The following is a 27,955-nucleotide window of genomic DNA, read 5'->3' on the forward strand; positions in this document are numbered from 1 at the left end:
TAAGAAAAAGAAATTGTAACAATGATAATATAGGTAATTTGCGAGGGAAACGTTATAGAAGAAAAGTGTCTTAGAATTATCTGAACTTTTGATTGCAAAGATAAAATTTTCGAAATTTGGTTCATGGTACTACTACTAATTATATATATATATATATATATATATATATATATATATATATATATATATATATATATATATATATATATATATATATATATATATATATATATATATATATATATATATATATATACTCACAAGTAAACATTCTGACACTGGTTACTGTGCACAAGACATAAGGAGACAACAGACGGCCGCCGCTCCTCCATTGTCTCACAGTGGTGGCCACGCTCACCCTCGCCTGCCGTGTTGTACCTCAGCTGTCAACACTCAGCTGATACAGTGAGTTACCATCACACGTTACCAACCTTCACACATACCCCACCAATCATTGTTATTATTTGGAGTCGCAATATCGTGTTATAATTGAGTGTTATGAGGGATATGAAGGTGTTGGAGGGTTGTTGAGGAGGACGCCGGCCACCGACCAATGAGAGGCCGACACCTTCCTTCACTCGCCCATTCTCATATAATTCACCCTCGCACACACCACACAGAGGCTCACTACATCATATTAAGATATGTAAGTAGAAATATAAATGAATTACTTACCTATAAGGTTGTTTTGCCCTGTCAATTGGTGCGAGAGGTGTAGGCTAGTGGCCCTATACCAGCTGATGGCCACAAGTTATCATTACACTCATTTCTTGACCCGGTAGATGAGGTTAGAGAATCATCATATAATTATTATTAGTCTCGTATAGGTCTTATACTTTATATATGTGTGTCTGTGGAGAGGACTGACTGCCAGGGGAGGGGTGAAGGGGGTGTGGTGGCCTGTCATGAACCAGTGTAATATGCTAATGGATGCTGTGTGTTTAATTTGTTATATTATGATGGTGTTGTTAATATCTTGTAGTTTGATTATAAATTGGAAGTATGGCGTAGGATGGTCAGTCATGAGATGAGAATACTAGTGATAAGGTTTGCTCATCAACAGATTTCTTTAGTGTTGCTAACTTGTGATGGAACTTAGGGTATTTTTAATTTATAGAATGACTGGTGATACTTGATGGTAGTGGTGCAGCCTTACCTTTCAATTTAGGACATTTTGCCATAGAATAACAAAGTTTTCTTATCTCATGAAACTGAATGAGCATGATGTATATTTTTGGCATTTTATCACATAGAAATTTCCTGTGTTATTACAGTTTCAGCCACAACTCGGTTAGAGCAATTTTTTGTTTGCCATTATTTGTGTTGTCAGTAGGTTTTTTTTTAACCACTTCGTCGCAAATGGATATTAACTGAGAAAGTAAGTTCACGTAAGAAATTAAGGTAAATCTGCTGTCACCGCTTGTCGTGTGTTTGTTTACAGCCGACCCATTCAGTCCAAGCTTACTCTCACGTCCACAAAAAAAGTAAAATTACACCATGATGCTTCAACAAATTTGCACTAATTGGTACCAGATATCAAATTACCCCCTCCTCCCTCCGGTAAGTACTTTCTGTTTAATATAGCAGGGTCAGCTAGGAAGTTAGGTAAGGTTAGGTAGGTTTCTTTGGTTGGTTAGGTCAGGTTGTTTAAGGGGGGTGATAAATCCAAAATGACTCATTTCCATCAGAAATGAAGGTAAAACAAAAATTTGTGGTCGAACAATAGTTGTGGCTGAAACTGTAAATTTACCCAAATTTCAGTGTTTTTCATCTGTGGAGTAGTTGCCTCTGCCTGCTGTGTTTAGCTTGTGAGTAACTGCTGTTAACTAGACAGTCGGTGGTTGATTTCAAGGAACTTTTAATTTTAGTGAATTAGAATATATGATAGCTGTTAAGTTAGGTTTGGTCAATTTGGTTCATTTTCATCTATAAAACGAATTCTATGAAGCAAACCAACGATCTGTCTTGAAAACATGTGACTGCTGCTAACATTCTTGAAGTACCATATACTACTATTGTATTTAAGTTTATCGATCAGGAAATGAACCAAACTGATCTACCTAATCTCACCTAACCTGAAATATTGGCATTATCTTATATTTAAATCCTCTAAAATAAAATGAAATTCCTTGACAGTCTAAACAAGGTGAACACGGCAGGTTGCGTCAAGCGTCTTCCTCCGCTGATTTCAGACGTAGGTAATATTACACAAAACATATTACTCTTGCACTTTTTGACAGTTTCTCGAGGTAAGAAAGCTTTATTGTTCTGCTGAGAAATTTCTTGAAGGTGGAGCATAGAGCACACCACAGTTGTCTAGTATTGCCCTGTGAAACACTGGTGGGAGAGGGAAGTAAGAAATATAAAACCAGCACAAAGATACGAGAGTTATTTGTAAAGTGTGCATGACAACACCATCGTGTAAATGCTTCTTCCGGCAGGTGATTGTGGCTAAACACATTAATGACAGCAGAGAAAGCATACCAACCTAACTTAACAGTGAAAGTTATGATAGCCACATCATATTTCAGGAGGTCTCCATGAAACTAATACTGTAGTGTAAAAACTACTTTGAATTTATGCAAATACTAAAGGTAGTTAATTGTTGGCATCCACACCTGTGCTTTTGTGAATGAAAAGCACAGCTGAATTACTGTATGTTTAATTTTAGCTGGAGTGAACCACAGCAATTGTTCAGTGGTCTGTTCCTGCTGAAGTCAAGATGTAATTTAATTTTCTTGGAGGTGCATTGCTTATTTGTTATATTCCAGCATTGAATTTGTATTTTGTCGCATGAAGATAATGTTTTGGTAAAAATCTCAAACCAAACAATTAAACCTCTCATGTCCTCGATAAGATTTTAAGTTTCCATGACAACAACAAAAGTAATATGGGACCACTCATGAGGTCTGGACATTTAAGTTCTCCGGCTAATTTTTCCCAGAAGAAATACAATAGTTGTTTGCTTGAGTTTATACATCATTGGTTTCATTAATGTTTTGGCTTTTATATTTGAAGAAAAAATGAATAAACGACGAGAGTAAGACTAGTTTTTCACTCCGAATACAGAAAAAAAAATGTTCCTTACACTATTTCTCGGATATTTTCTCACAAACCTCTATACACTTACAGAAGAGGAATTTTGTGAACTTTCCAACGGTGGCTTTGGAATTTTGATACAACTAATTAGATGTGACTTATCAGCAGAACTCCACTAGCATTTTGGTACTTTCTGGAAACATCACTTGTAAGATCATGCATTCATCTATGACGCATGGAAATTGTACGCAATTATCTTGAGAACTTCTTTGTTGGCAAATTTTTTAAGTTATGGTGCAATTCTTGTCACCTATGCTAACAGTGCAACCCAATGATTGATGCGATTCAAATCATGATGTGCGGGAGGGTTAAGGTGGTGACCCTAATATAAATGTATTATATAACCAAAGATTTAATTGCTTATTAGGTTAGATTTGGTTGGTGTGTTTCATCTGTTGGTAAATGTTAAGTTTTTACTTGACCTACAGTACCTTAATATTTAGTTAGTACCAATTAATGACAGAAGTCCAGGTTAACTTGCTACCTTATGAAAAATCTTTATAGAAGAAAACTTACTTCTGTTCTAAAGAATAAATCATTGGAGGAAGGTATTTTTTCCGTAGTTTTCCCCAAAATAGAGACCCTTCGTGCCCTCCCGCCCAATGATGCCATATTAATGCTTCAACTGTTGACAAAGGCTTTCCAGTGATGGTTTACTTTCTAGCAACCTTTCCATATGAACCTATCTGTTGTACCTAACCAAACCTAAAGTAACCTAAATCAGTTTACATCCATCCTAAGAGAGATAAGTTGTTTTAGCACAATACAGGTATGACAAATGTAATGTACAATACAGTACATTAATTGGGAGTGCCTGCAAAGGACAAGACAAGAAAACGTTCGTGTTTATTACCAAATTAATATTACGTTCAAAAATTACAATTTCCTTGTCTGTTTTGGGATATTCGTAACGTAAGAAAGAAATCACGAAATTTCTGAAGTTGCCGCATCTTGGTGAGTATGCATTAGAAATGTTAATGTCTATGAAATGTTTTTGCTCACATGAACAGTTGAAGCACATAGGTGTTATTATTGGGTGAGGTGAAGAATCTTTATTGACGGGTAAAATGCAATTCCTCCTCCTCAATAATTATGGTTTATTCCTGAGGTAAGAAATGTCTTCTTTGATAGGATTTTTTTTTTTTTTAGGTAGCTGGTTAACCTGGACCTCTGTCATTAACTGTTACCAAGTAGAATTGTAAGGGTAAGGTCAAATGGGCTGGGATGTCTAATGCTTAGGTTACCTTGAAAACTATACTGGGTATGGATACTGTATTTGATTATATGAATGAATGTTTTGGGTGGAAAGTACCATCAAATAGATTTTCTCTAGTTTCCAGTTCAACATGTCGGGCCCGGTGCTAAACTACCGGACGCGAGGATGGCTCCGCATGTCAGTGGAGAAGCAGGACACACTACTGAAAATGGCTGTTCTCTCTCTTGCGGCAATTCTCTGTACGTTTGTTGTTGCTCTTAGTGGTACTGAAAGTTATGTTCCTGTTTGTGTCCTTTGTATTGATAAAAACCTTTGGAAGTTTGGCTTCATAATGTATAGACTAAAAACATATGACAATTTAAAGTGGAATCCCCATTAAATGTTGGTGATATTTTTATATTTAGATGGACAGTCAGTAGCAAATTTGATAAATTTTTTTTTTATAAAGTATTGTAGTGAATATACGGTCGCTAATTTATTTTGCATAAGATTCATAAATTGGTGTTTCCTATACTGTATTGGTTGTATAATACAATTTTACCCTTACAATATACAGTAATCTTATTTTCTTCACAGCTTTCTCCTGCAGACTTTTCTCAGTCCTTCGCTTTGAGTCCGTCATCCACGAGTTTGATCCTTACTTCAATTACCGCACCACCAAGTTTTTGGCTGAGGAAGGCTTCTATAATTTCCATAACTGGTTTGACGATCGAGCGTGGTACCCACTTGGCAGGATCATTGGAGGTGAGTATGGCAACTGTCGGGCCAAGTGCAAGTGATATTGCTATACTGTTAACCCCTTGTTTACGGGGTTGCCTTTGAGCTGAATAAAATTATCTGGCATTAGCTAAATAAAATGTTTAAAGTGCCATTCCTATTGTGAAGGTTTTAGTTGAGATAGTCTACTAACCCATTGTGTATGGCTTCCTCTCCGAGCTGAATAAAATCTTAAAAGTGGTGTCCCCCGTAGTGAAAGGGTCGTCACTCTATACAGCAGTTTTGAACTCGTGCAACACTGATAGAAGATGTGGCTCATATGATGTTTAGGAACCCTTGTGTATTTAACCTTCGGGGGGATCAGAACAGATTCGCATTAGGGTGTTGAATCGTAATAAAAATAAGCTGGGGTTCCTAATCTTGATGAGATAAGAATTCATGTGTTCATTTTGTATTAATTTATCATTTTTTGGAACTTAATACTGTAGGTAATGTATTTCAGTACTTTTATAAGCTCTTGTAATCATAAATAATTTTCTGTAACTTGATAGTGTATTACAGTGTGTGTGTGTGTCATTGCAGGTACCATCTATCCAGGGTTGATGGTGACCTCAGCGACCATATACCACATCTTGAATTGGCTTCACATAACGATAGATGTGCGTAATGTCTGTGTGTTCTTGGCGCCATTCTTCTCCTCGCTCACCACTCTCGTTACCTACCATCTGGCCAAGGAGCTGAAGGTAATGTTTAAGTAGTGCCTGATCTTCCTGAGTTTTTGTCACTCTTGGATTTATGGATAATGTGTCAAGTCAGGTGATATGTAAAATACCTGTATAATTCCTTCATTTCCTGTTGTGCATACGTTAGGGTAGGCCAGGTTAGGTTATTCACCTGCGAACTGCAAAAATTTAATTACTTTTACACTGAACCGAACCTCTGTTCTAACATAACTTATACACAACATGAAACAGAAAAATTTCACAGGTATTTTACAGACTTGTCTGATTTGGCACATTGACTGTGACATATTCAGATTTTGAATTGGAAATGGTTAAAATATCTTATCATTTGTAACATTCTTGAACTAAGTACTATAATTAAGATGGCATTCAGTTCCTGTTCTGTTTCTACAATTTCATTTTTCTTTTATGACATACACATATTTCTTCACAGGGTCCAGGTGCAGGATTGGTCGCTGCTGTGATGATTGCCATTGTGCCAGGATACATATCACGTTCTGTCGCTGGCTCTTATGATAATGAAGGTAATGAATGTCATGGTACTTCCTTCTGGTGTTGATAATCTTTGTAAATCTTAACTCCTTTTGTATGGGTCCCCCCTCTTAGCTGAATAAAATCGTCAAGCACTTGCCAAATAAGATATTAAAAGTGGCATCCTCATAGTGAAAGAGTTAACCTCTCGGGGATATTCGTGGCTTGTCAAAGGTAATTTAATACATTATGAATTATAGATAGCAATGAATTTGATGGAGTGATGAAATATAACTAGACAGAATACTGTGTTTGAGGTGGTATAAGTACAGTAGATTAAAAAAAATGGTGTGGGTGGGTGGGACATCACTTAGGAAGCATCATGCACCTTTGAGAAAATGCTAAAATTCTTGGGTTGTAATTGATGGGGTTTGCAACCTCCTATCACCTTGAACATTGAGGAAAGTATAATGTTATTGTACTCTGGTGCTTTCATTTATATGCAGGTTGTGTGAGGATGTCCTGTATACAGTATTTCCCTGTAATGGACTTAATTCTTCGTGTTAATACAGTTCTATTTTATTGATCTTTTTGCCAGAAGTAGGTTATAAGTGTTTGAATTTATTCTTATATGTGTACCTTTGTCATATGCAACTTTTCCTGTCCTCCACCAGTCGTGTTATCTGTGAAAAAGAGCTGTCTCGCCACTCATTTACACTCCATACCCTTATCAGTCAGACTTGTTTTCTCCAACATTCTTAAGGCTTGGTCGTCGCATAGTCGGTGTTTCACTGCATTGTCTGATCTCTCAATTATTCCCAACAAGTGTCATTGTCACCAAAAATATGAAAGTGCTAATTTTAGTTTTTTTATTACATTTATATTATGAGAATTATATGAAGTTTACATGTTTGGCACAAAAATTCCTTTAAAATGTGGGTAACTAATGGAAATTCATGTTTTTTTATGAAAAACATTGAGAAAAACAAATTGTAACAGGTATTCTGCAGATAAAGTTGTCTGAAAAATCAGATGTTATCAAAATTTGCCTCCAGAAGCATGGATCATGCCTTACAACCAAGTTATTCATTACTGTAAATTAATTTTAAATGGAAATTATAGCCAGGTTTTGAGATCCAATATTGGTATAAAAGCCCCCCAAATTCACGGGGATTAGGTTCTCAAAATGGCCGCGAATCACCAATCCGCGAATCACATTTGCTGACCAAGGGGAGGGGGGTACACTTTTACTTGTGTACAAAGATATGTATTTTCCCCTTGTGTTTGCCCTTAGGACAATTATTTCTTCTACCTGTATTGTATATATGTGTGTGTGTGTGTGTGTATAGACACACACACACATATTTACAATACAGGTAACAGGTAAAGGAAATTACTGTCTCTAGAATGATTGGTTCCTTGTCCCAGCCGCGAAAATGCCGGCAACTTTAAAACTACCCACAGACATTCTTGGGAACATCCAGTGTCTCATTTGCAAAATAAAATTCTGCAAATTTGGATGGCCCCCTGTACCTCACCTGGAATCATTTTGGGTGAAACCAAACAAAACAGACTATACAAACACATTTATTTCAATAAACATAAATGTTTTAATTGCCTGTATTTGGCCTGGCGAGTTAATGCTAGGCATCTACTGTACATACCTCGGTATAAAGCTAGACGTCACATTCTGGATTGAACAAAAACAAACATTTTATAAACTTCCTTACAAGGAAGTGGCACAACTCTTCCCAACAATCATCTTGCATCTTACACTCATGGCTCTGTAAAGGGAGCTAAACTCAGTACAAACACATAACAGTAGCAAATACCCGTAAAAATGTGCCTTGGTTATTACAAAATATTTGTTCTTCCACATTCATACCACCATAGAAAATGGGAAGCCAAAAACACTGGTGGTTCATCAGTATTCCTCAGCCCCTGTAAAATAGCATATATTGATGCATATTCATCACTTTTTGCAATCTATATCCTTCTTTTATATATATTTTCATACTCATCACACTTAAACTGCCTATCCCCGTATAACAGAATAAAATCTTATATTATTTATTCGGATGATAGGCTATAAAAAGTCTATGACGGTCAACAATAGCCGGGGCTCGGGCGTCAGACATCATCTGCGACTCTGTATATTTGAGGTTAAGGTTTAGCATTTTACTGAAAGATGACAGCACAACCCAGGGCTGGTGGTGCATTCAGACTCTTGGAACGTAGTTGATTTAAGCAGGGATTAAACATTTTTGTTGTCATGGACTGCAGTCGATTTTGGCGGTGTAGCACAATAATTTTAAAATAGACTACAGTCGCTTTGCACAGTGAAGGAAGGGTTAACCAGCATGTCTGTGAGTACCTTTGACCAAAAATGCTTTTTATTTGAAAAGTTTTAACTTGAACTCATAAGCCGGTCTATATTTTTGGTAAGACGTATAAAAATTATTTAAAATGTACAGGTGTAGTATAATTGTCATTTAAAGTATTCTAAGTTGGTTGTAATTATTTGAAGGTGATTGTTTTACACTAAATTTTTTATCCCAGATCCATAATACTGTAAAGGTACTCCACCCTTGACAACACTGTATTACCAAGTTAACATTATACAGGCATGTACTTGACTACCGGTACATACTCCAACTTTCACATTATTTTTAGCACCTTGTGGTGTATACGGTAATAGTTGAGGTGGTGTGTGATGACTAAACCTCCCAATTCTTCCAGGTATTGCCATCTTCTGTATGCTGTTGACTTACTACATGTGGATCAAAGCTGTGAAGACTGGCACACTCTTTTGGTCAACTATGGCTTCACTCGCTTACTTTTACATGGTAAGTTAATGTGGGAATCTTTTTTGTTTTGTTCATCTTTGGAGTTAATGTGTATGGTAATTAATGTTGTATCTTTTGCTTGTGAGGGTGAGTAGGGATGGCTGTCCTCCAGGCATAGCTTCACAGATACTGTAGTACTGTACTGTATTGTACTGTACTGCGTTATTTTTTATTGATTACAGTTGACAAGTTTTCCTGGACTTTTACCTCTCCGTCTGTATCAATATACCTATTCACCCTTTCCTCTAACTTCTTGATCAAGTAGTCATTTATCAGGGGTTCAAATTTAACGCAGTTCCGTCTTAGGAACCTCCATGTGTCCTGCCAACATTGAAACCCTGAACTTTCAACATGTATGAAAATTCTGATATTGGTCGACACAGCTCACCAGTACACAAGGTTGTCGTAGCAGTTATATAACTTTTTAGGGCCATTGACACATACATACAGGTCCCAAAAGTGTCATGCCAATTTTGATCCTCTGCTTTGGCTGTCTGTGTAGTGGGTTCTATTTATGCTGGCTGCCCTTTGTCACAAATGTAGACACAGTATAGAGGGAACATATACTGTAGTGTTACCCATGTCCATCTGTTTGTACACTGCACAGGTGATTCTTGATCTGTAGAGAATGGAACAATAGATTAGAATGAAATTATCAAACTGAAACTTTTTATCATTGTTATCAAGACAGTTTGGTAATAAACAGTTCCAGTTATGGATTCTGTTTGACTGGAACATTTTAGTGGTGTATACATCATTATCCTACTCCTTATTTCCAGATTTTTGACTGGATTCACCCCCATCATCCATATAGGGACTAGAGCTCATTTCTTGGGGCTCAGCTGTGAAATATGTAGGTACCTGTACTGTACATAGTACAGTACAGTAACTATAAACAATGTACAGTATTTGAATTACAAGGACATTGAAAATTTTTGAATTATTGCATAATTACTCTTGGTAATTTTATCCCTTCTTCTTTACAGGTGTCATCCTGGGGTGGATATGTGTTCTTGATCAACATTATTCCTCTGCATGTCCTCACCCTGATGATCACTGGCCGGTTCTCTCACAGGGTGTATGTGGCATACTCCACCCTCTACGTCATCGGCACCATCCTCTCCATGCAAATATCATTTGTCGGGTTCCAGCCTGTCTCCACATCTGAACACATGGGGGTAGGAAGTCTGTATTTACATTTCCTTTGGTGCCTCACACAGCCTGTAATGAGAAAAATTCAAATATACAAGTGGGTGTAGTACTGTACTTGGTGCACATTTATTAAGTTACACAAGACATTATATAGCTACAGTATTTTAGTCACTGCATCAATTGGCCTTTATGTAAATAATTTTTCTATTTTGAGAAATAATTTAATGGTTAATTGTTTGGTATTGATCTACAGGCATTTGGTGTGTTTGGGCTGTGCCAGATACATTCTTTTGTTGACTACGTGCGTTCCCGCCTAAATAAAACCCAGTTTGAGGTACTGTTCCGTGCAGTGATCTCCACTGTGGCCGTGGTGGGGGTGTTGGTGCTAGTAGTGCTCACAGCCTTGGGCAAGATTGCACCGTGGACAGGAAGGTTCTACTCGCTGTTGGATCCATCATACGCCAAGAACAACATTCCCATCATTGCCTCTGTCTCTGAGCACCAGCCCACAGCATGGTCTTCCTTCTACTTTGACTTGCAGATGTTGACATTCATGTTTCCTGTTGGTCTTTACTTCTGCTTCTCCAAACTTACAGATGAGAATATCTTCATCATTCTCTATGGTGTCCTCAGCATCTACTTTGCAGTGAGTACAGTATAGAAAGTGCTTATATTCTTGTACCTATTTATGGCAGTGTACGTTGATTGTGGTGGCTCTTCATAATGATAGAAACTGCTCAAGCGGCATTCAACATTTGAGAATTCCTGCTCACTATTTTTTCATATTCAATGAAGTACACACAAAACAAAGGCCTAGTTATGTGTTTTAAGGCAACATCTGCAGCTCTGTGTCTGATTGATGATAATCTCTGTGTCAGGGTGTGATGGTGCGCTTGATGCTGGTGTTGGCCCCTGTGATGTGTATTCTCTCTGGTATAGCAGTGTCTTCCATGCTCTCCACCTACATGAAGCAAATTGATGAAGTTAAAACGGAGAAGAAGAAGGCCAAGTTTGAGGGCAACTACTTTATGAGGAGTGAAGTGAGTTTTACCTGTGAAAGAGGAGTTCTTGGGATTTTTTAATGAATTTTGGGGTATGTGAGAATGAATTTACTTATAATAATTGCTTGGTTTTGTGGTACTCTTTTTTTTTCAAAAGCTGTTAACGATTTTCTCAACAGATTGCCACATTCTTTGTGTGTGTGATGTCTGTATTCTTGGTAATGTACACACTCCACTGCACCTGGGTAACATCTGAAGCTTACAGCTCCCCGTCAATTGTTCTCTCTGCTCGTGGCCATGATGGATCCAGGATCATATTTGATGATTTCAGGGAAGCTTACTACTGGCTGCGTCACAACACTCCTGAGGTCTGTATAACTCATGTTACCACAAGTCCAGTACAGTACATTTTGTTTGCATCATTACTCAATTTTCACGTGTTATTTTCCTTTATGCTTAAAATTTTTATATTCTTCAATCACAAATTCTTCTTCTTTGACTCACAGGATGCAAAGGTAATGTCATGGTGGGATTATGGATATCAGATAACAGCCATGGCCAACAGAACTATATTAGTGGACAACAACACATGGAATAACACTCACATATCCCGTGTGGGTCAAGCCATGGCCAGCACCGAGGACAAAGCCTATGAGATCATGAGAGAGCTTGATGTAGACTATGTGTTGGTCATCTTTGGAGGACTCACTGGCTATTCTTCTGATGGTGAGTTCATGTGTTGTACTCAGTATTAACACTTGTACTTCTGGCATGTGTGTAGATCACCTCGCTTTAGTTATAATATAGTTCTTATAGATATACAGACATCCCCTTGTGAGACGCCATCTGTGATTCAGTACAGAATACATTACATATTTACCTTATGGAAGGGTCATTTTAGATTTACCAAAAAATTGGCTTATGAATAGGGTTCAGGAACGGAACCTTTCTGTAAACCGGGGAGTGTTGGTATATGAAGGTTGTTTTTTTATATTAGGAAGATGTACTTTTAAAATACTTTTGGCTGAGAATATAAAATACAGGTAGTTCTGCTATAACGCGATAATTGTGTTCTTGTAAAATATCGTGTTATAGAAAATCGCGTAATAGAAATAACAGGGCTTATGGAGAAAATAGGGCTAGGTGCAGATTACTCGAAATCGAAAAAATTTAGTAGTTAGCCTAACACAAAGGATAGCACAGTCTAAATAAATGTTTCATTCATATCTAATAATGAAATCATACAGTAAATGTAACACTTTACTTGATGGGGGAGAAGGGTGATTTTGAGGTTGATAAAATCGAGCTTCTCTTCAAGTGTTATATCCTTTCTTTTACGATCATCACCGGGAATTCTATCACCAGAACGCTTCTTGTTGATATTCTTCTTTACTATATTCACAGTTAATAGTGGGGTATGCTATAACGAACGGATCCTACTACGATTATTCCTATAACGAACGGTTTTACCTATAAAATTGAGAATGCTATAACGAACGAAACTCCTACAACGAACATTATTTAATTTTTATTTTTTTTCTAATTTATTGTTTTTTTATTACAAATATTAATGATATTCTTTATTTCAGGGGTTTAGATGCATATTTATGCACTTTTTTAAAATTTTTACAATTTTATATTATATTTTTCAGTGTTAAGTGGTTGTATTTGGGGTCCTGGAATGGATTAATCCTATAACGAACGAATGCTATAAGGAACAAGGTTCTAGAACCAATTAGATTCGTTATACCATACCCCACTGTACCACAAAATTGGAGAAATAGTAAGCAAAAATCGCGTTATAGCAAACAAGCGTTCGCGTTATACAAATATCGTTCCTAATTCATAAATCGCGTTAGAGCAAATTCGTTTTATCAAAACACTCGTTATAGCAGAACTCACTGTAGAGCAATTATATAGGGTGTGTAATTGTCTTTTATGGTGAATGACATCTAATGGCTAATGTACAGTACTGATATGAAAGTTACCACAGGTATCTCTGCTGTTTTATCATGTGTTTCTGTCTTAAGTGAACTTGCTGAATAGATGACAAGTTTTTATGTTATTTTATTTATTATTTTCTAATTACCAGATATCAATAAATTCCTGTGGATGGTGCGTATTGGAGGGAGCACGGAGAAGGGCGGACACATCAAGGAACACGACTATTACACCCCTGCCGGGGAATTCCGAGTGGATAAAGAGGGATCTCCCACGCTGCTAAACTGCCTCATGTACAAAATGTGTTACTACAGGTTTGGGCAAGTCTACACAGAAGGAGGTGAGTAGTTTTCTCCCTGGGGGTAATGTTTTAGATATTTATGCACGGCTGTATTTATGAAGAACTGTGAAGACAAGCAAGACAATGTTGATTACCGACTCATATATGTTACTCAAAGTGATAATTTGAATGTATTTGCACCAACTTAACAGCACTCCTTTCTCTTTCACTCACCCCATACTTGTGCCTTTTACAATGTATAAAGTGCATCCTTGCAGTTGCCATGTTAAAAATTTTGTACTGTATAGTACAGTATTAATTTTAGTGAAGGAAATGTTAACATGAAAATTTTCTTCATTTCAGGAAAACCTCCGGGCTATGATAGAGTTCGTAATGTTGAAATTGGTAACAAAGATTTTGAGCTTGATGTTCTTGAAGAAGCTTACACAACAGAACACTGGATTGTTCGTATCTACAAGGTTAAAGATTTGCCCAATAGAGGAGCTTAAGTTATATTTTCAACTTAATTAGGAAGTAGGAAAAAATTTAGACCAGTTTTTATACAATTCCCAGTGCAGTATTTGAACTGAATTTTTTCCCGTTGAAAACTTGTTTTCAGATTCTTTCTTTGTTAATGGTGCTTAATTTTGAAATATTACATAGAAATGGTTGTGTAAGTTCAGTACATACTGTACAAGTTAATTGATTGTAATTCTTCTTAAATTTATATTTTACCTACTTGAAGGAAGTGAACAGGAAGCCAATGTTAAACTTAGTTACATACTTGTGTACACACTCGCTACAAAAAGTATTTTGTTGATTTTGTGAGACTGGCACAATGGACTAAGGATTTTGAAAACCCTACTGAGACAACAGGTGTCATAGTGTTCATTTTGAAATTCATAGGACCCCTCCGTAAATATACAGTACAGGCACAGTACTTCTTGGAGCGAGTGTACAAAGTAATTATATTGAACATGTTTCTTAATGGTATACATCGTCTTTGCTCTCTGTTCAAGATTGTTACTTATGATGCCTTTGCTATGCCACAATGGTCTTGTATATATGAGCTATATTTCACTCCAAGCTGTATTTTTGTATATAGGTCATGAAATGCTCTAGCAGACCTACAGTACTTTGGACTGGCTGCAGTAAAATAAGGTAACTCTTCTTGACTTTGTTTTAACAGAAATTGTTAAATGGGTTTATAATGCTCCTTTTGTTGTTTATATGATTGTTAGTCATAGATTTGGCGGTCGAGTCATTTTGCTTGTGTTAGAATGGGGGTTCATTCTCTGTAATGCTGATCTTATTCTTCTTCTCATGATTATTTGTATCATCTCAGAATGTTATGTATCACTATTCATGCTGTCAAACATCGTCATATATACATTCGTGGAGAAAATTTCCTCGACACCTTTGGTGATGTCTGGGATCTACCTGAGGATCTTGTGGGTACAGTACTTTAGTGGTGATTAGAATTTTGTCTGTTTACTCAGATTTATTTTTGTATTAAAGATTGGACTTTGTTGATTTTATGACAATTTATAATGAAGAGCAGCTGTCACATGTTTGATCCATAAGTATATACCAAATGTTGCCAAATGTAGAGAGAATATTATCCACAACTGTACAGGCTTTTGTTAGCAGATATAGTGTTTATGAAGTTCAAACTTGGGCACAAAGTCAGGATTGTGTTTCTTTAATTCTTTTGTCCTCAATCCACTTTTGATAAGGGAGACAGTTTTTGTGAAGTGTATGTGTGATCATTCCAGAAATGCACTGACTGTGTGCATTTAGTAAAAGTTTTCATATAGATTTTGTTTTAAATGACCTCTACATTTTTTTGAGGGAAATTTATATGAATTAATTTAATGTAAAGTATATAGGGGTGTGGTGATCAAACGATGGACACAGCACTCGCCACTTGTCCTAATGGTTGCTGGTTCATGATCAAGACACCCCAAGTCACCCAGCTGTAAGCATATACCAGATTTTACAGTTGAGGTTGTCCACACTGCCTCCTGGTGTTCTGAAGACTTAGTATGTTGTATCTGTCAGGTATATGGGGCTGTTTCACATAGTTTGTAATTTACACGTGGAAAGTATTTCTTTTGAGCTGAATATACAGTACTGATAATTATAACTTTTGTTCAGTGATATACTTGTACTGTAGTCATCTAAAGGGAAACATGTTAAACAGAGGTACAGAAACTTTAGAGATCTTAACAATAATGGCAATATATAAAACTATGACCAGCTGTTCCACTTTCTGGAACATGTACAGGAATACCCTGGTTATCGCAAATAAATGTTTGTGAGTGTACAGGCGGGGAATTATTATTTTTTGTTTACTTTTATTTTCTTAATTACTTAATTCCTTTTTATTCTTTTCTTAGTTATTTTACTTCTTATACAGATAATCTTTATCCTCTTACACAGGTGATAGCATGGTGAGGTCTGGGGCACATGGTTTCATTTGTATTTCACGTGTGGAAGAACAAAGGTGATACTGCAGGATAATGATACCCCAACATACAATAAAGAAGGTTGATTTAAAATGAAGTTGAATACATGACACTAACAGAACACACACACATGAACCACTCCTTGGGGCTCACTCAAGACTTGGTCCAATTTACTTTAACACTGATACAAACTCCAAAGACCATTTGGCCTTACTTCCACATTGGCCAAACAAGTATTCACGTCGACAGGGCCATTCTGTGACAGTGACACACTACAAAGATTGGTCGTCCACAGTTCAATTACATTACTACTTAAACTAGCACTTCTCAAACACCCGCACCAAGATTGCTCGTGTACAGTAATTATTACTACTCTCAACACTTGGTGATACAGGGGGGACTGGCACCCAGTTACCACGACTCTGTGAATCGGTGGCACAACCTTACTTCGTCTTTTATCAATTTTGTAACTAATTTAAGTTGATCAAACGTCTCTTGTAGTTCTTTGCTCCAAATCAAGGGTTCCTGCACATCTTTATGCAATAAATCAGACAAGGGACCAGTAAGAGAAGATGCCAGAGGTATGAAATTCCTATAAAATTGTCATGCTGAGGAAAGATCTAAGAGTTTTCTTGCAGGTAGGAAGTGGGACCTCTAAAATGGCTTGAATTTTTTTGTCTAGAGGCTTAAATGACTTGCCATAAAAAACATAGCCCAAATACTAAATATAACTGAAACCAAACTTACACTTGGTTTATCTGACAGTTAATCCATGATCCGTGTAGACGCTCCAGAACAGAAGTAAGGGCTCTTAATGTTCCTCCCAAGTGTGTGAATATATAAACACTTACTCAAAATAAAAAGAAACATAATTAAGTCCTGCCAATACAATCCTCTTAAGTCTGATGTAAGGAGCACAAGCAGTAACTAATCCAAATGGGAGTTGACAAAACTCCATTAATCCCTTGTGGGTGGGAAAAGCAGTAAGTGCCTTGGCTTTCTCACTTAGTGGGACTTGGTAATAAGCTTTAGTAAGGCCCAATTCTGAAAAATGTTGAACCATTCAACTTGTATAAATCCATATACAGTACTCATAGGTTTTGCATGAAATTCAGTCGGTGTTGAGCATACTATAGTCTATCGCCGTATGATAGTTACCATCAGGTTTACCAAACATTACAACAGAAGAACAATGGGAAGATTTAGATGGTCTATTGGTACACTGGTCAAGTAACTTCTCAACTTCCTCCTCAAAGTGGGACTAAGTGAATGTTAATAGGGAAGACCTATGGCTTAAGCCACTGTTGTGGAAAGTGATATCATACTGAATGGTAGAAGTACAACCTGGTGTGTCCAAGAATACTTGACTAAAATGACTTGCCAGACTTACAATACCATTTCTCTGCTCGGGGGATACACCAGGTGAAATATTCAGGATGTCGGTCTCCAAAGTAGTTGCAGTGGAATCTTTCCCGTCCGGGTTTATGGTTAAGGTACTAGAGTCTTCCTCAAACTCTGAACATTCGTTAAGAGCACATACTTGAACAGTCACTAAAGGACTACCAGAATTATCAACAGCGGAAACTTGTCCAACAATTGTATATGAGCTCCCAGTGCCTTACGATGGTATCTTTTCAGGAGATTAGCATGATACAGCTTGGAATGTCCATTTGTATCAATTAAGTAGGTCACGATTCCTACACTCAACAAGCTTATATGGTCCACACCAAGACATGAGAAGCTTATTATGTGAGTCGGGTAATAATAAAAGAACCTTGTGGGGTATTGATGTTGTTTGGTTCACACTCAGGATGGGTTGGAGAAAGGAAACTCACAATGTGCTCTCTATATACATGTTGTATTGGATGTACAATGCAGCTTGGTGCTGGGAAGGCAGCATGGTTACAAGTGTGATGTAGAGAGAGCTGGTTGGTGAGGACACTCAGAGAAGGACAGCTTGTGGGTCGCCATGCTCGCCGGCGGGAGAGAGGACCGCCAGGCAGGCGGAGGAGCGAGGGAAGGCCGCCAGGCAGCGGCGGAGGAGGAGGTGTTGCTGGCTGGTTGGTGTAGGTAGAAAGAGAGAGATCACCACGAGGTCAGGTCTTAAATAGCGGGGGTAGGCGTGGCTTAGCAGTTGACCCCCGCTCCGTGATGTATGGCGGCGCTGGTTGACCTAGACCACGAGGCATACACTGGGGAATTGGTGGGGTCTGCTTGGCAGCGACAAACAGCATTTGTAGGGGAGAATTCCACTACAACCTCATCACCTGGAAATGCGATGGACGGTGTATTTATTTAACGTCATATCTCTCAGGCGGTAGCACCCCCAGGGGCCCTCTCAGGGGCAGTGGTGCCCCCAGAGGCCCTCCCAGGGACTGCAGCGGTAACACATTTAAACTCATTCATGATACTTTATTTATGACCATTTTCTCTGTTGCAATAACAGAAAATGGAAATTTTGTATGGGACGACTTCTTTACTTTATTAATATGGTTGTAAGATACAGCAATACTTATTTTACTTTATAATTAGTGTACTGTACTTAATTTTGGTAAATTTCCTGAGTAACACCTATGAAGCTTAAAATTTTAATTTTCCTGAGGTTTTTGGTGTGATTCATTTGATTCTAACATTCATTTCTGTCGGAAATTACTCGCTTCTGAGCTATGACCCCCCTAACCTAACCTAACCTAACCTAACCTAATCTAACTTAACCAAACCTAATCAAGAATTAACCATTGTTCTGTCTACCGCTTACTCCGATGAAGGCCCAGGCTGAAGTTGATGATCGTGTTCGTCTTCAGAGGCAGAGATAGGAGGTAGCTGTCGCACTCGGTTGCCTTCCAATATAATTACTTAAAAAAAAAACAATATTTCGACAAGGAGTAAGTTCCGACGGATGTTTATAGAAGAAAAGTTGCCTAGAATTACATAATGTAAGTGGTATGGTGGTTTAACTGGAACATCTAGCCCCAGTTGGCACCAACCACCATATAATGTTGTCCTTCAGATTTAGCTGTTGCTTAGTTCACGACAAAACCAGGCCAAGGTGTGAATATTACGTGATGAAACGACGGGATGAGGGAGGATATGAGTGAAGTGCTCCCCCGTCTGGAGTACTGTCACCCTGTCTGGTCCCCGAGATATGCTAGGGACTGTCAGTTGATTGAAAATGTCCAAAGGAGGGCCACCAGAGTGATGCCTGCACTACGGCACCTCATCTTCCCCGAGATATTAGAGCGCCTGAAATTGCCTAGCTTATACGACAGACGGGCAAGGGGAGACCCAATTGAGGTGTAATAGCATCTCGAAGGGCACTACTCAGTCGAATGTCCTTACCTGGAGCTGGCGGACGCTCGCCCCACAAGGGGTCACAGCTCAAGGTTGAAGAAGCCACAAGCCAGAAAACTGTGAGGGTAACTTTTCTGGAGTGAGATGTTGAGAACTTTGGAACAATCTGCCAGAAAGTGTTGTGACGGCACCGAGTGTGAGCTGTTTCAAAATCAGACTTGACAAGCACTGGAGCAGGTTCAAATACATTTAGGAGCCAGTGCTCTGTTACTGTGCATGCTCAGTACTTGCTAACAGTTTGCAACAGACGTGGCCGATCGCCCAAGCGGCTGTTATGGTTTCACCCTTCCTTCCCCTTAACGATCTGGTCAATGAAAAACCTTAGCCAATGCCTAGTTCACTCTGCCCGCTACCTAACGAGCTACATACTGCCCAGAGAGGGGGGGGGGGGTGTCTGGTGGCAGCAACCCTTAGAAATTAAGAATAGAGTTAAGTTATCCCTTTAGACTTAGTGACCCCAGGTCTGGCAGTATGAATTGATGGTAGCAGTGGGATTCGAATATTATGTAGCGGCCCCTGGAACCCTAACAGGGGTCCTGCCAGGGGTTGTGGTGCCCACAGGAGCCCTCCCAGGGACAGCGGCACCCTTAGGGCCCTACCAGGGGCGGTAGCGCCTCCATGGGCCCTCCCAGAGAGGGTGGCGCTCCCAGAGGCCCTGCCAGGGGCGGTGTTGCCCTCCAAGGGCCCTTGCAGGGACAGTGGTGCCCTCTGGGGCCCTGCCAGAAAACGTGGCGCCCCCAGGGGCCTGTTAGTGACGGGGGCGACCCTGCCAGGAGCGGTGGCGCCCCCAAAGGCCATCCTAGGGGCAAGAGGCCCCATGGGACCCTTCCAGGGACAGCAGCGCTCCCATGGGTCCCCCCACGGACAATGGCACCTCCATGGGTCCTTCCAGAGGCGGTGGTGTCCCTAGGGGCCCTTCCAGGGGCGGTGCCACCACCAGGGGCGGCGGCGCCCACTGGGGCCCGCCCAGGGGTCCTGCCAGCGGTGGTGGCGCTCCCAGGGGGCCTCCCATGGAAAGCCCACACCCAGGGGCTTGAGCGTGGTGTCTCTTCCAGGTGCCATCCCAGAGACAGTAGCGTCCCCAGGGGCTCTGACAGGGGCGGTGGTGCCGCCGGAGGCTCTTGCGGGGACAGCAGCGCCTACAGGTGCCTTCCCAGGGACAGTGGTACCCTCAGGGGTCCTGCCAGGGCAGATGATTCCCACAGGGGACCTCCCAGAGGCGGTGGTGTCCCCAGGAGCCCTTCCAGGGGCGGTCGCACCACCAGGGGCCCTTCCAGGGACGGCGGCGCCCACTGGGGCCCGCCCAGGGGCCCTGCCAGGGGTGGTGGCGCTCTCAGGGGGCCTCCCATGGAAAGCACACCCCTAGGGGCTTGAGCGTGGAGTCAACAATATTGCATACGTCCAGCAATTCCTTACTTAACTCTGATTGGTGGAATAAAATGCAAATCCACCAAATTATAGGCAATATGAGAACAGAGCAATCAGTCGGCACAACACCCAAATTTATGTATTCCTGTTGGATATTTATTCTCCTTGTCATTGTTCAGGATATGATGATACTGGAAATGCGATGGACGGTGCATCATCTATTTAACGTCATATCTCTCAGGTGGTGGCGCCCCCAGGGGCCGTTGCAGGGACAGTGACGCTCTCAGCGGCCCTCCCAAGGACAACAGCGCCCGTAGGAGCCCTGCCAGGGCCGGTGGTACCCCAGGAGCCCTTCCAGGGGCGGTGACATCTGCAGGAGCCCTCTCAGAAGCGGTGGTGCTCCCTGGAGCCCTCCCAGGGGCCCTGCCAGGGGCAATAGTGCTCCCAGGGAATCTTCCAATGTGCGGTGACGCTCCTAGAGGCCTTGGCACCCTAAGGGACCCTGCAAGGGACGGTGGAGCCCCCATGATCCCTCCCAGGGGCGACGGTGGCCTGGTTCCATCCCAGGGGTCCTTCTAGGGGTCGTGGTGCCCACAGGAGCTCTCCCAGGGATAGCGGTGCTCCTAAGGGCCCTGCCAGGGGCGGTATCGCCTCCAGGAGTCCACCTAGGGACGGTGGCGCCCACTGGCGATGTACCATGGGCATTGCCCGAGGCGGTGGTGCCCCTCAGGGGCCCTCCCAGAAACAGGGACGCTCTCAGGGCTCCTGTCAGAGGTGGTAATGCCTCCAGGTGCCCTGTCAGGGGCGATGGAACCCCAAGGGTCCTTCATAGGGACGACGGCGCCCAATTGGACACTCCCAGGGATATTGGTGCCCACAGGAGCCCTCCCAGGGGCGACGGCGTCCCGTGGGACCCTCCCAGGGGTAGTGGTGCCCACTGGAGCCTTCCCAGGGACGCGCTCTGGGGCCCTGCCAGAGGCGGTGACTCTTCCAGGTACCATCCCAGAGGCAGTAGCGTCCCCAGGGGCTCTGACAGGGGCTCTGGTGTCCACACCGGCTCTTGCGGGGACAGCGGCGCCCACAGGGGCCTTCCCAGGGACAGTGGTACCCTCGGGGGTCCTGCCAGGGAAGGTAATTCCCACAGGGGCCCTCCCAGAGGCGGTGGCGTCCCCAGGGGCCCTTACAGGGGCGGTGGCACCACCAAGGGCCCTTCTAGGGACGGCGGCGCCCATTGGAGCCCGCCCAGGGGCCCTGCCAGGGGTGGTGGCACCACCAGGGGCCCTTCCAGTGACGGCGGCGCCCACTGGGGCCCGCCCAGGGGCCCTTCCATGTGTGGTGGCGCTCTCAGGGGGCCTCCCATGGAAAGCACACCCCTAGGGGCTTGAGCGTGGTGTCGACAATATTGCATACGTCCAGGAATTCCTTACTTAACTCTGATTGGTGGAATAAAATGTAAATCCACCAAATTAAAGGCAATATGAGAACAGAGCAATCAGTCGGCACAACACCCAAATTCATGTTTTCCTGTTGGATATTTATTCTCCTTTTCATTGTTCAGGATATGATGATACTGGAAATGCGATGGACGGTGTATCTATTTAACGTCATATCTCTCAGGCGGTCGCGCCCCCAGGTGCCCTTGCAGGGACAGTGGCGCTCTCAGCGGCCCTCCCAGAAACAGCAGCGCCCCTAGGAGCCCTTCCAGGTGCGGTGACGTCTGCAGGAGCCCTCCCAGAGGAGGTGGTGCTCCCTGTAGCCCTCCCAGGGGCTGTGCGAGGGGCGGTAGTGCTAACAGGGGTCCTTCCAGGTGCGGTGACGCCCCTAGAGACGTTGGTACCCCAAGGGACCCTGCAAGGGACGGTAGTGCCCCCATGGTCTCTCCCAGGGGCGACGGTGACCCTGGGACCATTCCAGGGGTCCTGCTAGAGGTTGTGGTGCCCACAGGAGCTCTCCCAGGAATAGCGGTGCTCCTAAGGGCCCTGCCAGGGGCGGTATCGTCTCCAGGAGCCCTCCGAGGGGCGGTGGCGCCCACTGGAGATGTACCATGGGCACTGCCCGAGGCGATGGTGCCCCTCAGGGGCCCTCCCAGAAACAGGGACGCTCTCAGGGCTCCTGTCAGAGGTGGTAATGCCACCAGGTTCCCTGTCAGGGGCGATGGAGCCCCAAGGGTCCTTCACAGGGACGACTGCGCCCAATTGGACCCTCCCAGGGGTAGTGGTGCCCACAGGAGCCCTCCCAGGGACGCCCTCTGGGGCCCTGCCAGAGGTGGTGACTCTTCCAGGTACCATCCCAGAGGCAGTAGCGTCCCCAGGGGCTCTGATAGGGGCTCTGGTGTCCACACCGGCTCTTGCGGGGACAGCGGCGACCACAGGGGCCTTCCCAGGGACAGTGGTACCCTCGGTGGTCCTGCCTGGGAAGGTAATTCCCACAGGGGCCCTCCCAGAGGCGGTGGCGTCCCCACGGGCCCTTCCAGGGGAGGTGGCACCACCAAGGGCCCTTCCAGGGATGGCGTCGCCCATTGGGGCCCGCCCAGGGGCCCTGCCAGAGGTGGTGGCACAACCAGGGGCCCTTCCAGGGACGGCGGCGCCCACTGGGGCCCGCCCAGGGGCCCTGCCAGGTGTGGTGGTGTTCTCAGGGGGCCTCCCATGGAAAGCACACCCCCTAGGGGATTGAGCGTGGTGTCGACAATATTGCATACGTCCAGCAATTCCTTACTTAACTCTGATTGGTGGAATAAAATGTAAATCCACCAAATTAAAGGCAATATGAGAACAGAGCAATCAGTCGGCACAACACCCAAATTCATGTTTTCCTGTTGGATATTTATTCTCCTTTTCATTGTTCAGGATACGATGATACTGGAAATGCGATGGACGGTGTATCTATTTAACGTCATATCTCTCAGGTTTTGACGCCCCCAGGGGCCGTTGCAGGGACAGTGAAGCTCTCAGCGGCCCTCCCAGGGAGAGCAGCGCCCGTAGGAGCACTGCTAGGGGCGGTGGTGCCCCCAGGAGCCCTTCTAGGGGCTGTGACTTCGGCAGGAGCCCTCTCAGAGGCGGTGGTACTCCCTGGAGCCCTCCCAGGGGCCCTGCCAAAAACGCTAGTGCTCCCAGGGGTCCTTCCAGGTTCGGTGACGCCCCTAGGGGCGTTGGTACCCTAAGGGACCCTGCAATGGATGGTGGTGCCCCCATGGTCCCTCCCAGGGGCGACGGTGGCACTGGGACCATCCCAGGGGTCCTGCCAGGGGTCGTGGTGCCCACAGGAGCTCTCCCAGGAATAGCGGTGCTCCTAAGGGCCCTACCCGGGGCGGTATCGCCTCCAGGAGCCCTCCCAGGGGCGGTGGCGCCCACTGGAGATCTACCATGGGCATTGCCAGAGGTGGTGGTGCACCTCAGGGGCCCTCCCAGAAAGAGGGACGCTCTCAGGGCTCCTGTCAGAGGTGGTAATACCACCACATTCCCTGTCAGGGGCGGTGGAGCCCCAAGGCTCCGTCCCAGGGGCGACGGTGCCCCCTGGGACCTTCCCGGGGGTAGTGGTGCCCACAGGAGCCCCCCAGGGACGCCCTCTGGGGCCTTACCAGAGACGGTGACTCTCCCAGGTGCCATCCCAGAGGCAGTAGCGTCCCCAGGGGCTCTGACAGGGGTGTTGGTGCCCCCAGGGGCTCTTGCGGGGACAGCAGCGACCACAGGGGCCTTCCCAGGGACAGTGGTACCCTCAGGGGTCCTTCCAGGGAAAGTGATTTCCACAGGGGCCCTCCCAGAGGCGGTGGCGTCCCCAAGGGCCCTTCCAGGGGCGGTGGTACCACCAGGGGCCCTTCCAGGGACGGCGGCGCCCACTGAGACCCTCCCAGGGGTCCTGCCAGGGGTGGTGGCGCTCCCAGGGGGCCTTCCATGGAAAGCACACCCCCTAGGGGCTTGAGCGTGGTGTCGACAATATTGCATACGTCCAGCAATTCCTTACTTAACTCTGATTGGTGGAATAAAATGTAAATCCACCAAATTAAAGGCAATATGAGAACAGAGCATTCAGTCGGCACAACACCCAAATTTATGTTTTCCTGTTGGATATTTATTCTCCTTGTCATTGTTCAGGATACGATGATACTGGAAATGCGATGGACGGTGCATCATCTATTTAACGTCATATCTCTTAGGTGGTGGCGCCCCCAGGGGCCGTTGCAGGGACAGTGAAGCTCTCAGCGGCCCTCCCAGGGACAGCAGCGCCCCTAGGAGCCTTGCTAGGGGCGGTGGTGCCCCCAGGAGCCCTTCCAGGGGCCGTGACGTCTGCAGGAGCCCTTTCAGAGGCAGTGGTACTCCCTGGAGCCCTCATATGGGCCCTGCCAGGGGCGCTAGTGCTCCCAGGGGTCCTTCCAGGTTTGGTGACGCCCCTAGGGGCGTTGGTACCCTAAGGGACCCTGCAAGGGATGGTGGTGCCCCCATGGTCCCTCCCAGGGGCGACGGTGGCACTGGGACCATCCCAGGGGTCCTGCCAGGGGTCGTGGTGCCCACAGGAGCTCTCCCAGGAATAGCGGTGCTCCTAAGGGCCCTGCCCGGGGCGGTATCGCCTCCAGGAGCCCTCCAGGGGCGGTGGCGCCCACTGGAGATCTACCATGGGCATTGCCCACCTCAGGGGCCCTCTCTGCTCCCAGAGGTGGTGGTGCACCTTGACCCTCCCTAGAGGGACGCTCTGGTGCTCCTGTCAGTAGCGTGGTAATGCCACCACATTCCCTGTCAGGGGCGATGGAGCCCCAAGGCTCCCTCCCAGGGGCGCCCTCCCAGGGGCGGTGGGTGCTCCCCTGGGACCTTCCCGGGGGTAGTGGTGCCCACAGGAGCCCCCCCAGGGACGCCCTCTGGGGCCTTACCAGAGACGGTGACTCTCCCAGGTGCCATCCCGGAGGCAGTAGCGTACCCAGGGGTTGTGACATCGGTGTTGGTGCCCCCAGGGGCTCTTGCGGGGACAGCAGCGACCACAGGGGCCTTCCCAGGGACAGTGGTACCCTCAGGGGCCCTTCCAGGGAAAGTGATTTCCACAGGGGCCCTCCCAGAGGCGATGGCGTCCCCAAGGGCCCTTCCAGGGGCGGTGGTACCACCAGGGGCCCTTCCAGGGACGGCGGCGCCCACTGAGACCCTCCCAGGGGTCCTGCCAGGGGTGGTGGTGCTCCCAGGGGGCCTCCAATGGAAAGCACACCCCCTAGGGGCTTGATCGTGGTGTCGACAATATTGCATACGTCCAGCAATTCCTTACTTAACTCTGATTGGTGGAATAAAATGTAAATCCACCAAATTAAAGGCAATATGAGAACAGAGCATTCAGTCGGCACAACACCCAAATTTATGTTTTCCTGTTGGATATTTATTCTCCTTTTCATTGTTCAGGATATGATGATACTGGAAATGCGATGGACGGTGTATCTATTTAACGTCATATCTCTCAGGCGGTCGCGCCCCCAGGTGCCCTTGCAGGGACAGTGGCGCTCTCAGCGGCCCTCCCAGAAACAGCAGCGCCCCTAGGAGCCCTTCCAGGTGCGGTGACGTCTGCAGGAGCCCTCCCAGAGGAGGTGGTGCTCCCTGTAGCCCTCCCAAGGGCTCTGCGAGGGGCGGTAGTGCTAACAGGGGTCCTTCCAGGTGCGGTGACGCCCCTAGAGACGTTGGTACCCCAAGGGACCCTGCAAGGGACGGTAGTGCCCCCATGGTCCCTCCCAGGGGCGACGGTGACCCTGGGACCATTCCAGGGGTCCTGCTAGAGGTTGTGGTGCCCACAGGAGCTCTCCCAGGGATAGCGGTGCTCCTAAGGGCCCTGCCAGGGGCGGTATCGTCTCCAGGAGCCCTCCGAGGGGCGGTGGCGCCCACTGGAGATGTACCATGGGCATTGCCCGAGGCAATGGTGCCCCTCAGGGGCCCTTCCAGAAACAGGGACGCTCTCAGGGCTCCTGTCAGAGGTGGTAATGCCACCAGGTTCCCTGTCAGGGGCGATGGAGCCCCAAGGGTCCTTCACAGGGACGACGGCGCCCAATTGGATCTCCCAGGGGTAGTGGTGCCAACAGGAGCCCTCCCAGGGACGCCCTCTGGGGCCCTGCCAGAGGTGGTGACTCTTCCAGGTCCCATCCCAGAGGCAGTAGCGTCCCCAGGGGCTCTGATAGGGGCTCTGGTGTCCACACCGGCTCTTGCGGGGACAGCGGCGCCCACAGGGGCCTTCCCAGGGACAGTGGTACCCTCGGCGGTCCTGCCAGGGAAGGTAATTCCCACAGGGGCCCTCCCAGAGGCGGTGGCGTCCCCAGGGGCCCTTCCAGGGGCGGTGGCACCACCAAGGGCCCTTCCAGGGATGGCGTCGCCCATTGGGGCCCGCCCAGGGGCCCTGCCAGAGGTGGTGGCACAACCAGGGGCCCTTCCAGGGACGGCGGCGCCCACTGGGGCCCGCCCAGGGGCCCTGCCAGGTGTGGTGGTGTTCTCAGGGGGCCTCCCATGGAAAGCACACCCCCTAGGGGATTGAGCGTGGTGTCGACAATATTGCATACGTCCAGCAATTCCTTACTTAACTCTGATTGGTGGAATAAAATGTAAATCCACCAAATTAAAGGCAATATGAGAACAGAGCAATCAGTCGGCACAACACCCAAATTCATGTTTTCCTGTTGGATATTTATTCTCCTTTTCATTGTTCAGGATACGATGATACTGGAAATGCGATGGACGGTGTATCTATTTAACGTCATATCTCTCAGGTTTTGACGCCCCCAGGGGCCGTTGCAGGGACAGTGAAGCTCTCAGCGGCCCTCCCAGGGAGAGCAGCGCCCGTAGGAGCACTGCTAGGGGCGGTGGTGCCCCCAGGAGCCCTTCTAGGGGCTGTGACTTCGGCAGGAGCCCTCTCAGAGGCGGTGGTACTCCCTGGAGCCCTCCCAGGGGCCCTGCCAAAAACGCTAGTGCTCCCAGGGGTCCTTCCAGGTTCGGTGACGCCCCTAGGGGCGTTGGTACCCTAAGGGACCCTGCAATGGATGGTGGTGCCCCCATGGTCCCTCCCAGGGGCGACGGTGGCACTGGGACCATCCCAGGGGTCCTGCCAGGGGTCGTGGTGCCCACAGGAGCTCTCCCAGGAATAGCGGTGCTCCTAAGGGCCCTACCCGGGGCGGTATCGCCTCCAGGAGCCCTCCCAGGGGCGGTGGCGCCCACTGGAGATCTACCATGGGCATTGCCAGAGGTGGTGGTGCACCTCAGGGGCCCTCCCAGAAAGAGGGACGCTCTCAGGGCTCCTGTCAGAGGTGGTAATACCACCACATTCCCTGTCAGGGGCGGTGGAGCCCCAAGG

General features: G+C 45.5%; 4 protein-coding genes across 5 annotated transcripts; 3 read left to right on the plus strand and 1 right to left on the minus strand.

Moving 5' to 3' along the window:
* Positions 1-298: 298 nt before the first annotated feature.
* On the plus strand, positions 299-15,282 carry LOC121865458 (dolichyl-diphosphooligosaccharide--protein glycosyltransferase subunit STT3A-like). 2 transcript variants are annotated; one of them, XM_042364905.1, is made up of 13 exons: positions 299-405; positions 4,433-4,554; positions 4,892-5,059; positions 5,615-5,775; positions 6,209-6,299; positions 8,986-9,092; positions 10,079-10,270; positions 10,498-10,890; positions 11,123-11,284; positions 11,425-11,613; positions 11,752-11,971; positions 13,338-13,526; positions 13,830-15,282. In XM_042364905.1, the coding sequence occupies exons 2-13, from the start codon at positions 4,446-4,448 to the stop codon at positions 13,973-13,975; spliced, it is 2,127 nt and encodes a 708-aa protein (XP_042220839.1). In that variant the 5' UTR covers positions 299-405; positions 4,433-4,445; the 3' UTR covers positions 13,976-15,282. The 2 variants fall into 2 exon arrangements, with proteins under 2 accessions (XP_042220839.1, XP_042220838.1); XM_042364904.1 differs by lacking the exon at positions 299-405 and adding an exon at positions 429-646.
* A 6,036-nt stretch (positions 15,283-21,318) lies between these two features.
* LOC121865531 (skin secretory protein xP2-like) lies at positions 21,319-21,885 on the minus strand. The gene has a single exon (XM_042365047.1). The coding sequence runs from the start codon at positions 21,883-21,885 to the stop codon at positions 21,319-21,321; it is 567 nt and encodes a 188-aa protein (XP_042220981.1).
* Positions 21,886-22,524: 639 nt separating this feature from the next.
* LOC121865532 (basic salivary proline-rich protein 2-like) lies at positions 22,525-25,061 on the plus strand. The gene is made up of 3 exons (XM_042365048.1): positions 22,525-23,270; positions 23,575-24,388; positions 24,807-25,061. Exons 1-3 carry the CDS (start codon positions 22,525-22,527, stop codon positions 25,059-25,061), a joined length of 1,815 nt encoding a protein of 604 aa, XP_042220982.1.
* A 331-nt stretch (positions 25,062-25,392) lies between these two features.
* On the plus strand, positions 25,393-27,629 carry LOC121865533 (elastin-like). Its single transcript, XM_042365050.1, has 3 exons — positions 25,393-25,735; positions 26,088-26,887; positions 27,375-27,629. The coding sequence occupies exons 1-3, from the start codon at positions 25,393-25,395 to the stop codon at positions 27,627-27,629; spliced, it is 1,398 nt and encodes a 465-aa protein (XP_042220984.1).
* The last annotated feature ends 326 nt before the right edge of the window (positions 27,630-27,955 follow it).

Source organism: Homarus americanus, unplaced genomic scaffold, assembly GCF_018991925.1.
Source record: "Homarus americanus isolate GMGI-L3 unplaced genomic scaffold, GMGI_Hamer_2.0 scaffold25483, whole genome shotgun sequence".
Taxonomy (NCBI): domain Eukaryota; kingdom Metazoa; phylum Arthropoda; class Malacostraca; order Decapoda; family Nephropidae; genus Homarus; species Homarus americanus.